The sequence below is a fragment of the Macrotis lagotis genome, chromosome 3 (genome assembly GCF_037893015.1).
Source record: "Macrotis lagotis isolate mMagLag1 chromosome 3, bilby.v1.9.chrom.fasta, whole genome shotgun sequence".
Taxonomy (NCBI): Eukaryota; Metazoa; Chordata; class Mammalia; order Peramelemorphia; family Peramelidae; genus Macrotis; species Macrotis lagotis.
In genome coordinates, this window is record NC_133660.1 from 91,527,176 (window position 1) to 91,542,804 (window position 15,629).

At 34.7% G+C, this 15,629-nt stretch overlaps 1 protein-coding gene across 1 annotated transcript in view; it reads right to left on the minus strand.

Moving 5' to 3' along the window:
* CLCN3 (chloride voltage-gated channel 3) overlaps positions 1–15,629 on the minus strand; it is a 114,762-nt gene that overhangs the window by 32,361 nt on the left and 66,772 nt on the right. Inside the window, exon 3 of the mRNA XM_074231561.1 lies at positions 1,792–1,965. Within this exon, the coding sequence (XP_074087662.1) occupies positions 1,792–1,965 (174 nt within the window). The remainder of the gene's footprint in view (positions 1–1,791; positions 1,966–15,629) is intronic.

Below are 15,629 nucleotides of genomic sequence, written 5' to 3' on the forward strand. Positions count from 1 at the left end.
TGGGACCAGAGATCTTCGTGTGTGCGTGTGTGTGTGTATATATTAAACCTGGACTAATTGTAAGCTACCAGTGGGAAATATAGTTATAATACCTAAAAAAAGATACAGCAACCCTTCTCTTTATATTCCAATATAATGGTGAGTTTTCTATGACAGGAGGAAGGTAACCACTACATCCTTTGGAAGTGAGGTGAGGGAAGTTTTAACCATAAGTTGAAGTTAGATGTTCCACTCTACTTTAACAGGGAGAAGCATGCTTTTCATCCATAAGGAATATCAACAACACCAGCATTTGTGCTACTATACACAGAAATTAACTCAGTCTTCTTTGTGTACTACAAGAATTCTGTGTTCTAAGAATTAAGCCAAAGCAATAGATAAATGCTATTAATAATTTATTTTTGTTATTCTTAATCATTACACCAACTACAACTGAGAATTGAAGATAGGTGGGGTTTTTTTAAATAATTGTTCCTTAAAGTACTTTGTTGCTTTCTTTACTAAGTAAAAGAAAACTCCATTGTTTAATTAGATATTACATTGCTTATGGACTACCTAAATTGCTTTTATGCAGAATATATCATAGTGATATAAGCCAATTCAATATCTAACCTACATATATCTTTTGGAAACAGAAATTATTTTCCCCCATAGTTTCCTTTTTTTTAGGGTTTTTTTTTTTTTTTGCAAGGCAATGGGGTTAAGTGGTTTGGCCAAGGCCACACAGCTAGGTAATTATTAAGTGTCTGAGGCTGGATTTGAACTCAGGTACTCCTGACTCCAGGACTGGTATGCTGGTATTCTATCCACTGTGCCACCTAGCTGCCACCCCCCTCCATAGTTTCAAGGAAACTTTCTTTTTTTAAATATTCCCATATAACTTATTTATTTTTGAATTTTACAATTTTCCCCCTAATCTCACTTCCCTCCTTCCACTCCCCCCCCCCCCCCCAGAAGGTAGTCTGTTAATCTTTACATTGTTGTCAAGGAAACTTTCTACAACCACATTCCCTTAGTAACCACATACTTAGGCTGAATCTGTGAGCATGCATTATCCATATGATAAGATCCTAAAAACATTTGCATGTCTATTTCTTATTATATTGATATTAGAACCCTGTTTTAGGTGGAACCTTCTCTTTCTGAAAAAGTCCTACTTCTAGGTGTTTCACAAAGGCAAACATGAACCAATGTGGCAAACCAGCTCTATAAATGACATTCCAATTACAAATCTAAGTATTCTACTCAGGTATGATAAATGGCTTACAAGTAGCAAAAAGGGCAATGATACCCATATAACATCAAAAAACAAAATAAGTCAAAATAATAAAACAAAATACTTATGTTCTATTCTCAAAATAAGAAACACAAGAGACCTATTTTTCTTTATCGAACAATGTTCAACCCGCAGTCCATATATGGTCCTCAAACACCTTCATGTGGCATTATTATACTTATTATAATCATTGGTAATATGGGTTACATTGTAGTCATAAATATTAAATTAATATGTGACCCTTGAAAAGCTTCTATTGGGTAATGAGTCCCAAAGGATTTAAAAGGTTGAACACCCATGCTATATATTATTCAGTGTCTTTAAAAAATTTTTATTATACAAAACTATATTTGTTTGAAAAACTTGTCCTAAAATGTTATAGCAGAGAATATGAGTAAAAATTTTTCATGTTAGAAATGAAAGAAAAATCAACATTTATTCAATGGCTAAAAATTTAGTACTAAATATTCAAATTAAGCTCATTTTAATTACATTTTAACAAAAAACATTATTACAAATGATATCACATACCCGTCTATGCCTTTCTCTGTCTTTACATTTTTCTCTAACCCAATCAATGGTATGGAAGTCATCATATGTACCAACACCTGGAATAGGTTCATCCAGAAGATCTAGTAAGTGTGTTGAACTGTTAATGCTGCCTCCATTTGTCATTGTATAATGTGTACCTAGGGAGAAAAATGAATAAAAAACAATTGTGTTATGAAAGATGATAACTACTATGAAATTTGCTTATAAACTTGAACTCATGACTTGATATTTGTCCTCCATTCTCAAAGAAGACCATGACATCAGGGAGAGGATGCCACGACCAGCACATGAATTGGATTTGAGTGAGGAGATACTGTGCTAAGTCATCAACCTCACTTTCTCTCCAGAGTCATCTGGGTCCAGTGGCCAGATAGGAATTAGGATAACTGGAGATGGCCTGTATGCAGTTGAGAGTTGAGAGACTTGCCCAAGGTTACATAGCTATAACATATCTGAAGCCAAATTTGAACTGAGGTACTCCTGACTCCAGGATCAGAGCTACCATAAACTTATTAATAAACCAAATGATAAAAGATATTTCAACTTTTGTCCTTCTGGTACTTAAAACACTGATCAAAACTAAGTAGATTTAAAAAACCAATCCCACAAGGAACATACTATCTTCTGCTAAAAGTTACAGCAAATTTCCTTAATGTGAAAATGTGAGCATATTTTACAGTTGTGTTTTACACAAATGTATGTCTTACATTTGAAAACTCCTCTAAGCAATTTGAATTAAGAAACAATACAAGGAGGCAGCTAGGTGGTGCAGTGGACAGAGCACCCGCCCTAGAAGCAGGAGGACCCAAGTTCAAATACAGTCTCAGAACTTAATAAATACCCAGCTCTGTGACCTTAGGCAAATCACTTAATTCCACAGCCTTCCAAAACAAACAAACAAAAAATATGAGGAATAAAAATGTATAAGAAAATTCATATCCTGAAGAAGTTTATAATCCAGTTGAGAAAATGAGAAAAACTAATTTTAAAGGGTACCCAATATTACAAAGCAATAAACAGTAAGTGTTCCAAAAGGGATAAAGGTAACTGCCTGTTGAAAGAGGATAAGAGCTCTGTGCACTGGGGATGGACAAAAGAAAACCAAGAAAAAAAGGAGGGTTTGTGATGAGCCTTACAAGTTAGAGAATATTCTTAGGAGGGGAAAAGAGTGAAAATGAACTATGAAAATAGAAACAGCATGAATAAAATAATGTAGACAGAAATATACAAAATATGTTTAGTAAAATATTATTCAATCTAGTTAGATGAGTTCCTCCTTCCTCAGACTCTATCCTTTATCTAAATTACCTATAAGGAAAGGTGGAAAGTCAATATGGGTATGAATGTGTTAATAATTATCCCCTCTTCTGAATGCTTATAATATGTATCTTTCTTATATTTATGCTTTTAAATAGGATTAGAAAAACTAGCTTTGGGCAGTACAAGTTAACAAAATTATCATATGATTTCTATACACATGGAATGTCAAACTGCAATTCATTCAAATGAATTTTTGCTTTATTCCCCACTTCTAAGTGAAACCAAAAATAGATGTAAAACATATAATTGGAGTTTTGCACCCTTTAAGACCATTCATATCAGTATCAGTACAGAGTATCAGCACTATTTGTTTTTTTAAATTGTTGTATTGATTCTTTTGATTTTTATATCACTTTCACTGCCTAGGAAATCCAAACATCAGATAAATTTTCCCTTCTAAGAAAAAGTTTTGAAAAAAGTAAAATTAATAGTGATAGTATCTGACAATTCATTTAATATTCAACACCCGTAGTTTAACTTCCATTCATCTACTGATGGAGGAAAGATATGTTTCATCATCTACCCATTGGATTGGTCATTTTAAATTTGAATTATGATATCTTTTAGTGCTGCTTTCATTAACTACTGTGATTACTGTGCATACTGTTCTCTTGATCTAACTTCTTTGATTCTGTTCATAATAAGTCTATTTCTCTGACTTCATCATAGTTACTGTGTAGTAGCATAGGCTTTTGGTACAATAATATTCCATTATATTAATAAACCACAATTTATTCAGCTCTACCCCAAAACCAATGAGAACCCATTTTGCTTTCAAGTTTATGTTACCACATAAAATATTATGAAAATTTTGCTATTTAAAGCATTTTTCTTTCTGTCTTTTACCTCCTTAAGTAGGACCAATAGTAGGATCACTATGTCAACAGATGGAGTTTAATCATTTTTTCAACAATTCCATAATAATTAGTAGACCAATCTTTCACAGCTAATTCAGAAGACTAGTTCCATATTTTATCATCTTTGTGTGAAGTAAAAGCCCAGAAATATTTTATATTGCATTTTGATAATTATTAATTATATAGCAAGGAGGATAGATTGTAATTACACTTTTAAAAACTTGTCTGGGGGCATCTAGGTGGCACAATGGATAGAGCACCGGCCCTGGAGTCAGGAGTACCTGAGTTCAAATCCGGCCTCAGACTCTTAATTACCTAGCTGTGTGGCCTTGGGCAAGTCACTTAACCCCATTTGCCTTGCAAAAACTAAAAAAAAAAAATTGTCTGGGTTCAGATAGCATCTGCTCTTTGGATTATTTATATACTGTATCAGACTTTTAGAAAAGATTTTTAATACAGAGATCTACCTCTCCCCTCCACCAAATTTCTCTTCTTATTCTAGTGTCACCCTTTAAATTTGTACAAAAGCTTTTAAATTTGGATCAGAAAAGGTAAGAATTTCAATAGCAATTAAACATTAAAGATCTCAAGGCCAAAAAAAAATTTATGTTGTGATCCTCTTTATTCTTTATTGTTATAAATCCTGTCCCTAATCACAGAGAGAAAAATACCTCCTTCCATTCTTCTCTATTTTATATTTAAATATTTTTAAGCCATATGGTCACTGGAGTTTATGATGGCAATATGGTATAAGATGGCATTCTACACTAATCTCTACCAAATTACTTCCCAGTTTTTTTCTAGTAGCAACACATACACACACACACACACACACACACACACACACACACTTTTAGATGGTATTGTAAATATTATTTAGAAAAATTTTTATATCATGAGTTTTAACCTGAATTGTGTTTTACTCTGACGACTCAATATCTCATGAGAGCTTTAACCTGAATTGTGTTTTACTCTGACGACTCAATATCATTTTTGACAAATTCACTTAATCACTGAAAATTTTGCAAGTAAATTTAACCCAGTAAAAAAAATTATGACTAGGAACGGCTAGGTGGTACAGTGGATAGAGAACCAGCCCTAGAGTCAGGAGTAGCTGAGTTCAAATCTGACCTCAGACACTTATTACCTAGCTGTGTGGCCTTGGGCAAGCCACTTAACCCCATTGCCTTGCAAAAAAACTAAAAAAAAAAAAATTTATACCTAGAAGAACTTAATCAAGTGACTTACTGTGACCCTTCACCAACAGCTGACAAAATAACCAATCATTAAACATTTAAGTTTCTCCTATATGCTATGTCCTAGGCTAAATGTTGGGGATATCAAAATTTTAAGGGGGGGGGGGGCAAAAGAGCACCTGAGCTCAAATAAAAACACATAAAATTGCAAATGCAATCAGCTAAAGATTACAAAAGCAACTACACTTGTGTTTATATTTATTTGATTTTTAATGAAAGGGGGAAAAATAAGATATTAGAACTCAAAAATTATTCTGAGAAGCATTCAAAAGGAGGAGGTTAGCTTTGTACGAAGTTTTGAAGGATTAGACATGGTTTGGTCATAAGACTAAAGAAAGAAACTGGAGCCACAATTACCACTTGCTTATCTGTGCAACTATAAATCACAAACTTCTGAGAGTTGTAGTTTATTTACAGATTAGCATCTGTTCTCATACTATTAATTTGAAGCCCAATTCAAAGGTTCTGTTCTAAAGCCAATGGAAGAGCTCTAAAGTTTTTGTAACCTGGACGGGCAGATAAATGGTGCAGTTGGATAGAGCACTGATCTTGAGAGGAGGACAGGAATTTGAATTTGCCCTCAAACACTAGCTATGTTCCCTTGGGCAAATCACTAATACTGACGGCCTTGCATCCAGGGCCATCTCCAGTCATCCTGATCCATATTTGGCCAGTGGACCCAAATGGCTCTGGAGGAGAAAGTGAGGCTGGTGACTTTGCACAGCCCCCCTCACCCAAATCCAAATCATGTGCTTGTCTTGGCATCATCTCCCTGATGTCAGGGTCTTCTTTGAGCACTGAGGACAAACATCATTTATAAATAAACTGGAAATGTCCTCTCAAAGGATCATCAATATCATCTCACACAAAATGTTTTATTTACAAAACAATTCTCTCGCAAATACTCTTTGAGACAGATGGTACAATTATTACTCCTCTTTTACAAGTGAGGAAACCAAAACTCAGGAGAGAGGAATGAAACTACTTGATCCAGAAACACATAGATCAGTTTGACTCTAAGCCAAGACTCAATAATACAGGTCTTAAAAACCAAGCAGTACTCTTGTTCATCAGTCTTTCCTATGAGGAAAGAGCTCTGTGAAGTGTAAGCACTATACAAATAAAAGCTATTACCATTACTGTTATGATAAATGTTAGAAATCTAGCTCACAAGCTAAATTAGTTAAACTAATTAGTTAAACTGTTAGGATTGTTTTTAAGCGATACTGCTTATAATAATAGAGCTTCAAAGAGAAAGTCTTAACAGATCATCTAGTTATAAAGAATTTTAAGCACTCATGAATTTAAATTTTATATTTACAGCAAACAGATGCTATTGTAGATTTTAGAAGAGCAGAAATGCAATATAAACAATCATAAATTATTCACAGTACTCTGTGGAAAATGCATTGCAGATTAAATATGTATATATATATATATATATATATATATATATATATATATATATATATAAAGTTACCGGGGCAGCTAGGTGGCACAGCGGATAAAAGCACCGGCCCTGGAGTCAGGAGTACCTGGGTTCAAATCTGGTCTCAGACAATTAATAATTACCTAGCTGTGTGGCCTTGGGCAAGCCACTTAACCCCATTGCCTAGCAAAAAAAAAAAAAAAAAAACTAAAAAAGTTACCACATCCAAGAGTGACAAAGACTTTGATGAGAACTGTCAGATATTAAAAACTGTGACAGAGCAAGAACACCACCAAGCTGAAAATCCAGAGGTTCAAGTCTACTAAACTGTAAGCCTGAGATAAACACAATCTCTCTGAATCTCAGTTTCTACATGTCTTAAATGAGGGGTTTGAATGACAAAAATTTCTTCTTGCTGTAAAATTCTAATATTTTGATAAATAATCAAAGAAGAACAATTGGTAAAATTCTTTAAGCACATATAGGAATGGGTGGGATAAAAGTCCTAGTGATGGAGGAAATAGAAATATACTGGTAGCTACAATAAGAATAGAATTTTTTAAAAAACAGGCTAAGTCTGTCTTTTAAAATAATTTTTGACTGTAAAAGGTATCTAATAAGAAATATTACCTAACTTCTATAAAATTCTAATTTATTAAATAACACCCAATACTCTTCATAGGTTCAAAGATCTTTAGTAAAAAAAACCTAAAAAGTCAACTAGTCCAGCCTCCTCTAGGTACTAAAAGTAAAAACACAAAAACAAACAAAAAACCCAACAACCGAAGGCCAAGAAAGACTTAAATGATTTACTTTATGCTCAAGAAGTATCAGAGGTGAACTTGGAACTCAGTTACTCTTTCTATCCTATCACACAGCCTCTTCCTCCAAAGCAGCAGATAAGCAAATGATCTCAAGAGCCTGTCCATCCCACGTGACTCTCATAAATTCACAATAACACACCCACCCCAAAGTGCTTGCTTTCTCTACTTTTGTTACCCTGAGTTCAAACAGGTAAACTTATAACAGAAGCAGGTCAATAGTCATCCATGCTACCTTGAAGACCTTCCAAGAGCTCCCTATAAAACTGCCTGTTTCACTATTGGATAGCTCAAAATACTGGAATGCTTTTTTTTTTTAATCAAACCTCAATTGTATTTCTGCAATGTCTATCCACCCAGCTCCAAGTTCTGTCTTCTGGGGCCCAAGACAGCAAGTCTCTCATTCCTCCTTCAGTTGAAAACCTTTCAAATACATAAAAATTTGCTGTTCTTTTTCCTATTCCTCAAACCAAATATACTCAGTTTCTTCAACCTACCTACCTCCATATCCCAAGAAGTTGAAGTCCTTTAAAATCCTCATTGCTTTCTTCTGGACTCGTCCAAAAGTAGCGGCGCCCCCAACGTGGCCCTTAACTGACCATGCTAACTTGGGAAGAATTTAGCAGGCCCTCCCTATTCTTGGAAAATAAGCCTCACACTGCACTCCAAGATGGCACTGGTTTCTTAGTCAGTCATCACACCACTGTTTTGTTTTGTTTTTTACCAAAACTCTCAGATATTTTTCAAGTATCTCTATAACCAGGTTTCATACCAAGGAGAGTCATTCAGATCAAAACCTAAGTATAATTTCCAACATATTTCAAGAAATATAAGAAGAGATCACATTAAGTAAAGAAAAAGAGCTATTTTCTTCCAATAGACCTCTAATGCTTATAGAAAAGGAGACAGGACAAGGGAAAAGTTCAAAGGAGACAGGATGATGGAAACTAGTTCAAATGTTAACCATCACAAACACATATACCCATACATGAACCAAGAATTAAATTCTTACAGATGGAATCATAATTTTTCATAGAGTTGCACATATGCACAAATTAGTGGTACTTCAATACTTCATTTGGTACCTCCTCCATAAATGAAGAGCATAAATGTTTCTTTCCAAGTGTGACCCTTGTTCATGATTTCCCCAAAATCTTTCATGGGGATACCACCAAAATGTTTGGGGAATTTTTCTATATTTTCTGACATAGAACAAATTCCACTGAAACAGACTTTCCATAAATTAGTCTGGCCCACCTTCTTTAATGATCATATTATCTTTCCAATGCTATCATTTATGCAGCCTCACTTACAGAGTTCTTTGTTGATAATGTATATAGCCAACTCATGCTCATCATGCATCCTTTATGTGGTCTTTAATTCTTTAGCATTCCATGACTTCTGGTCAAACAGGATCATCTGAAGAATCTTATCATTATAAAAAAGAAAAGCCTCAGTTTAATGAGAAAGATTCAGGGTCTATCAATGTACTATTTAATTTCAAAAGTTAGAATCTAGTCTATATTCCTCCTATTCAAACCTGGTTCTAGAAAGTAAATGTCAGAATAGGATCTTATTTTAAGATTAAGTACTAATTGAAACCTTAAAATGGTTATGTTTGAAAATATTTAATTTATATACAATTCAGACATAAAAGACTAATTCCTTTACCAAAAGAATCTCTAAAATTTAGATAAAGGTTCTCAACCTGAAGCAAATATTGTATTAACTATTTCAATATAATTGGTTTCTTTTGTAATTCTATGAATTTTTTCCAAATATATTTGAAGAGAACAGTAATTTTAGAAGGGGTTCACAGGTTTCTTGAAACTATTAAAGGTAGGCAATGAAACAAAAATAATAATTCTCAAACTATTTTTACCTATCCAAACTTTTTCATATTAATAACAGTGTAAACAGCTATAAAAATAAAGTTTGAATAGTATATTAAGGTTTACTTAAAGGATCATCTAATCAGTCAATTAAACAGTTACATTTATGTAATATTTATTGCCACAAAATGAATTGAAAGGGAGCAAATCTCTCTGTGGACCTAAACAATTTTGCAGCTTATGAAAGGTGCACAGAAAACTGAAAATGCTTCTTCCAAGAATATCAGAGACAAAAATAGCAAGAGATTACAGGATAGTGTTACCAGTAATGTTTGCCAAGATATGAATATTCATTTCCCTATGAATACCAATCAAATATATTATCAGCAATATAGTTACCATCTGACCATCTATTTTATGCTTATAATACTTAAGAGACAGCATCTTATACTGCCATGATTAATAACTAAGTTAATTTTTAAAAACAATTTTATAATTAAGCTGAATAAATATTCCATATCAACAGATAATTAGAACTGAATAGCTTTCAATATGTTTCCAATGATGACCTAGACACAAGACTTAAATAAAAGGTGTATTATCAAAGAAACATGAATACAAAATGAAATGAACTGGTCATGTAGGAAGAAAAGGGCTATAATATCTAGAAAATATAAAAAAAGACTAAGAAGGTAGCTTGTACATCATTGGGTTGTTCCTCTATAAGGCACTGATGAAAGATCACAGAAAGACAAGAATCACGGAAAATGAGAAGACTTGGATATATTTGCCCAGGAGCCACTTGCAGTTTCTGACTTGAGGCAGATTTGACTCCATTACCAATTAGATGCCAAAATTAAAAAAAAAAAATTATTTTATCTTGTCAAGGGAAGAATTTTAAGGGGCTAATAATGTGTCCTTCATTCTAAAAGAAGAGCATGATGTCAGGGATGCCATGACAAGCAAGTGAACTGGATTTGAGATAAGGGGTACTGGGCTAAGGTATCACTTTCTCTTTCAGAGTCATCTGGATGCAGAGGTCAGACATGAATCAGGATGACTAGAGATGGCCTTGAATGACTATGGAGGTATTGTGATCTAGTGGATAGGGAGTCAGTCTTAGAATTAATATTAACATACTTGAAATTACAAATTTTTTTGTCTTTTCCTGTGTTTCTCTCAGCATTTCAGTGATCAAGGACAATCCTGAAAGACCTGTAATGAAAAATGCCATACACATCCAGAGAAAAATCTATGGAGTCTGAGCAAAGCATATCATATTCACTTTTTAAAGGTTTCTTTTATGTTTTCCCCTTAATTCTAATTCCTCTTTCCCAAAATGACTAATATGGAAATGTTAAACATAACTATAAATGTACAATTCATAATGGATTATATCTTTCCATAGAGAGAACAGAGGAAAGAGAGTGGTAGAAAATGTGGAACTCAAAGGCTTGCAAAAGAATGAATGTTAAAAATTATCTTTGCACGTAATTGGAAAAAATAACATTTTCTTAAAAAGGAAAAAAAAGGCTCACAAGGATTTCACAAACTTTCTTAAAAAAAAAAAAAGAATATGGGCATCTAGATGTTACAGTGGATAAAGCAGCAGCCCTGGAGTCCAGAAGGACCTGAATTCAAATCCTCCCTCACACATTTAATAATTACCTAGCTGTATGACTTTGGGCAAGTCACTTAACCCCACTGCGTTGCCAAAAGCCTGGGCTCTTTCTTCTCTCCCCATCTTTTTTAGTGATCTCATCAACTTCAAAATCTAATTGTCTCTGTTCAAATGATTCCCAAATCTATGCAGTCAGTCCTACTTTGGTTACATTGTCATCTAACAGGTGGAATATTTCCCTCTGGATAATGTTCCATATGGTATCTCAAGTTAATTCAAGCAACATTTGCTAAGAACCAATCATGGGCCAAACACTGTACAAAGGTCTTTGGCATATAAAACCAGAAATGAGAACAGTTCCAACTCTAGAGTCATACATAGACACCTAAGCAAATATGCAATACATATAAAGTATTAAGATGCTTTTAGAAATAAAAAGCACTAATAACCAAGAAAACAGAAAAGTTCTCATTTTAGGGCTGAAAGTGAGCTGAGTTCTGAAAAGCACTAGGGGTTCCAAGAAATCGAACTGAGAAGGGAAAGTATTTCAGAGGCACAGAAGTCAAAGATGTAATGTCATCTGCAGCAAACAAGGAGCCCAGTTGAGATAGGGAAGGGAGTAGAGAAGGAAGATTAACATGAAATAAAGCTGTTAAGACAAGGAAGGTTGACTCAGGCTGGGAAGGCCTTTAATGCCCCAAAGAAGGATTTGTATTGTATCCCGGAGGCAACTGGAAGATTTGTGAGCAGCCTGCAGCTGAGTACAAAATAGATCTAAGAGTGATGTCAAATTAGGAGGAAATTACAATGATACAAATCCCTGAACTAGGGCAGAGGCAAATGAATAGAGAAAAGAGAATGAATATGAGAGATGGCATGGCTAGATAATAAATAAGACAACTGAGTGTATATGAGGATGGAGAAGGGAAAGGAGGGACTTAGATTCCCCTAAGAAGAGACTTAGGGGCGGCTAGGTGGCACAATGGATAGAGCACTGGCCCTGGAGTCAGGAGTACCTGAGTTCAAATCCGGCCTCAGACACTTAATAATTACCTAGCTGTGTGGCCTTGGGCAAGCCACTTAACCCCTTTGCCTTGCAAAAAAAAAAAAAAACAAAAACCTAAAAAGACACTTAGATTCCACTAAGAATGGATAATACATAGTGGGAAATGGTAGTCAGGGAAGGGAGTCTAAGCCTAGGGAGTCAGAGGAATGGTGGGCTGATCAAAGCATGGAACCTTTCCAGAAGCAATGGTATTAGGATTTGCTTGGAAGTGTTGGCATAGACACAAAAGGACAGTGACAAGAGTAGAGGTTTAGATGAATATGGAGCATGGCCTGATCTAGATGACTAAATACTGTGGACTAACTTAGCACATTCTCTCACCAATCAAGATTACCTAGCTCTGACCCAGGGAATGAGTTCCAAAACAGTGGAACTGAAGGAACAATTTCTGGAGGCCCAATCTGGAAGGAGAAAGACAGGCTGCACAAGGGTCAATAGCAAGATGGCAAGGAGATCTGTACAGACTTCAGGGGTCACTTCCTATGTAACAGATCCCCTCTCCCTTTTACCTCTATCTGAACAAGACTTAGTTTTTATGTATATCTGTGTGTGTGTGTGTGTGTGTGTGTGTGTGTGTGTGTATGAGGTATTTCTGCCACTAGCAAAACAGAAGTACCTAGAAGGTGGGCACTATAAGCATCTAGCACAGAACTATCCAAAATACAGGAAATATTTAACAAGAATAACAACCAGCATATCTTTAACACTCTTAAGATTTGCAAAGCAAAGATGTTCTCATATTTAATCCACACTACAACCCTGGGAGTCAAATCTATTATTATCCCCATTTTATCTATGAGGAAACTGGAGCGGAGGTCAATTAATTTGCCCAGAGTTAAAAAGCAAGGAAGTGAGCACTGGATCTGGAATCGGAAGGATCTAAACTCAAATCCAGACTCAGACACTTAATAATTACCTAGTTATGTGACCTTGGGCAAGTCACTTAACCCCACTGCCTTGCAAAAAAATAAAATTTTAAAATAAAAAAAAAGCCAGGAAGTATCTGAGGCCACCTTTGAACTCAAGGCCTTTCTGACACCAATTCACCACCTGCTTGCCTCTCAATAATTACATTAAAAATTCATAACTTTTTTATCATTAGTTTATTATTTGTTGAGTTTAAGTGAGTCACTGAGATTCAGAAAGGTTATAAAAATGAGCACTTAAAAAATACAAAAAGACAAATAAAAATCTTTTATGTTATCTATTTTGATAAGAAAAGACTTTAGGGAACTGGGCAATTATACATACTATCTAACAATTCCCATCTAAGACACTGAAGGAGAGGAGAGGAAATTATTTCAGTACTTTTTTAGTGAAGTTATATTACAATTTATTAGCTTGTCTGACAACTGTAAGTTTTTTCTAAAAATGTCTTAAGTGATCCAATTCCACTATCATTCCTCTGTCAAACATGGAAAAGTAAATACTCCAAAGAAAAAAGAAACCCTATCTTATTGTTGCAGTAGAGAAACTTTATCTCTAATAGATAAAGGGCCCAGACTTCCCAAATACAGCAGGGTTCAAATAGTATTACTAAAGGAAGGGAGTGGAAGGGAAAGAAAGGAAAGAGAGAGAGTTGGGGGGAGGGGGAGAAGAAGAGAGATAGAGAATGCACTCATGCCCTAAAGGGAAGTACACTATGAGGTATTCTTAACTTGTATAACGTTTTTTTCATACTTCATTTTGTCAGGTGTAAACAAGTTTTTTTAATCTATTTAAAAAAGAATGACAAAAATCAATTACATTTTTCTATCATTATTACCTTCATATAATTCATCCTTTCTATAGTTCCTCCCCACTCACAGAGCACAATTCTACTTTAAATTTTTATTACCTAACATTACATTTACCTACACATTTAATTAAGGCTACTGAATTAAATTAAATTTTATAATTTTCCAAAAGGTTTTTCCTGCCTCCTGTATCCTTTCTCTATAATCCATCCTATTTTACTATTGTTGTTCAGTGGCTCAATTGTGTCAAAATCCACCCTTTACAAAGATTCAAAACAAATATCCTTTCCAAAGGTGTGAAGTTTCTTCACTACTCAAAACCCTTCATATAGTTTTCTATGCATCTAATATAAAATACAAACTTCTCAACCTGGCATTTAAAGTTCTCCATAATTCAACTCCAACCCACCCTTATTTCATAATACTCCCTGGAACACAATCTGAGTCCCAGCCCAACTGGACTACCAGTAACTGTATTTCCCAAACATGACAACTAACTTCCATCTCTACACAACTGAACAAGCTGCCCATCCCTTGGCCCCAAGCACTTTTTCCTCATCTGCTAATAAGATCTTTTTTCTTCCTTCTTATTGAATCTCCTATTATGTGGCAGACAGAAGGCTAGGTGCTGGGAATTCAAAAAGAAAATAGTGCCCTCAAGAAGTTAACATTCTCTTGGGGCAAGACCATAAACATAGTAAATACAAAATTCATACAAAGAAAATTTCCAGGTCAAAAGAAGATTTAGGGAAAGTGGTGATCAGGAAAGATATTTAGTAAAAATGTAGCACTTAAGTACAACCTTGAAAGAACCTAGGGATAGTAGAAAGGATGTGCAAAAATAGTAAAACAAGGAGAAGTTAGGTGGCACAGTGGATGGAGTGTCTTCCCTGGAATCAGGAAGACCTGAGTTCAAATTCGGCCTTGAATACTTAATAATTACCTAGCTCTGCAACCTTTGCACAAAACACTTAACCCCATTCATTGCCTTGCAAAAAAAACAAAAAAAAAAAAAAAACCCAAAGAACAAAAAAACAAAAATAGTGACACAAAAGACAGAAGAGCAAGATGGTCAGCTCACTTGGAAGGTAAAATGCAAAAGAGGAATAAGTGCAGCAAGTCAAGAAAGATAGGCTAAAGCCAGAATGTGAAAGATTTCAAATACCAGAGAAGTTTCTATTTTATCCTAAATACAATTGGGTCTGACAAGAGCATCTTGAATTGGGGAGTAATATGATTGAATCTGATCTTTAAAATTGTCAACTTGGAAGCTATGTGGATGATTATAGTGGACTAATGAAAAGGTTATTCTTGTGTCCTTGACCTTTCCTCTGCTTAGCCAAGACAGGTCTGCTTGCTTGTAAAGATAATTTCAATAAATTATAGACAACAGTTTGGGGAAGTATTCATTGGTTTTTAGGACACGAAACAGTATTAAGACTTCTTAGAGTCTCTGGGAATTTTCCTTCCCAATAAAATTCAAACTTCATTTTAGCCTCTAACAAGATCTCATGGAGGAGCTTTCTACTAAACTCTTATTCAAATGCCTTATCATGTGGAGGGGACTCCAACACTGTGGCTGTTAGACCAATGGAACACTCCCTCTAACTGTTTCTATCAGGAGGGAGAAACTGCTTTTAGTACAATGATAGACTATATGTCTATCTACTATTGAGTACCTGTTTTGCATAGTACAGAAAAGTTCATCATCAGGGTGGTTATGGCCAATGAATATCTCATCCACAAAGACTATTATCCTAAGTCAAGGGAACACAGTACTCTGAATAAGCATAAAGTATCAACATTGGTTAAATTACAAATTCTTTACGTATTAACATGCATAACAGAGGGTGCTTCTGTAAT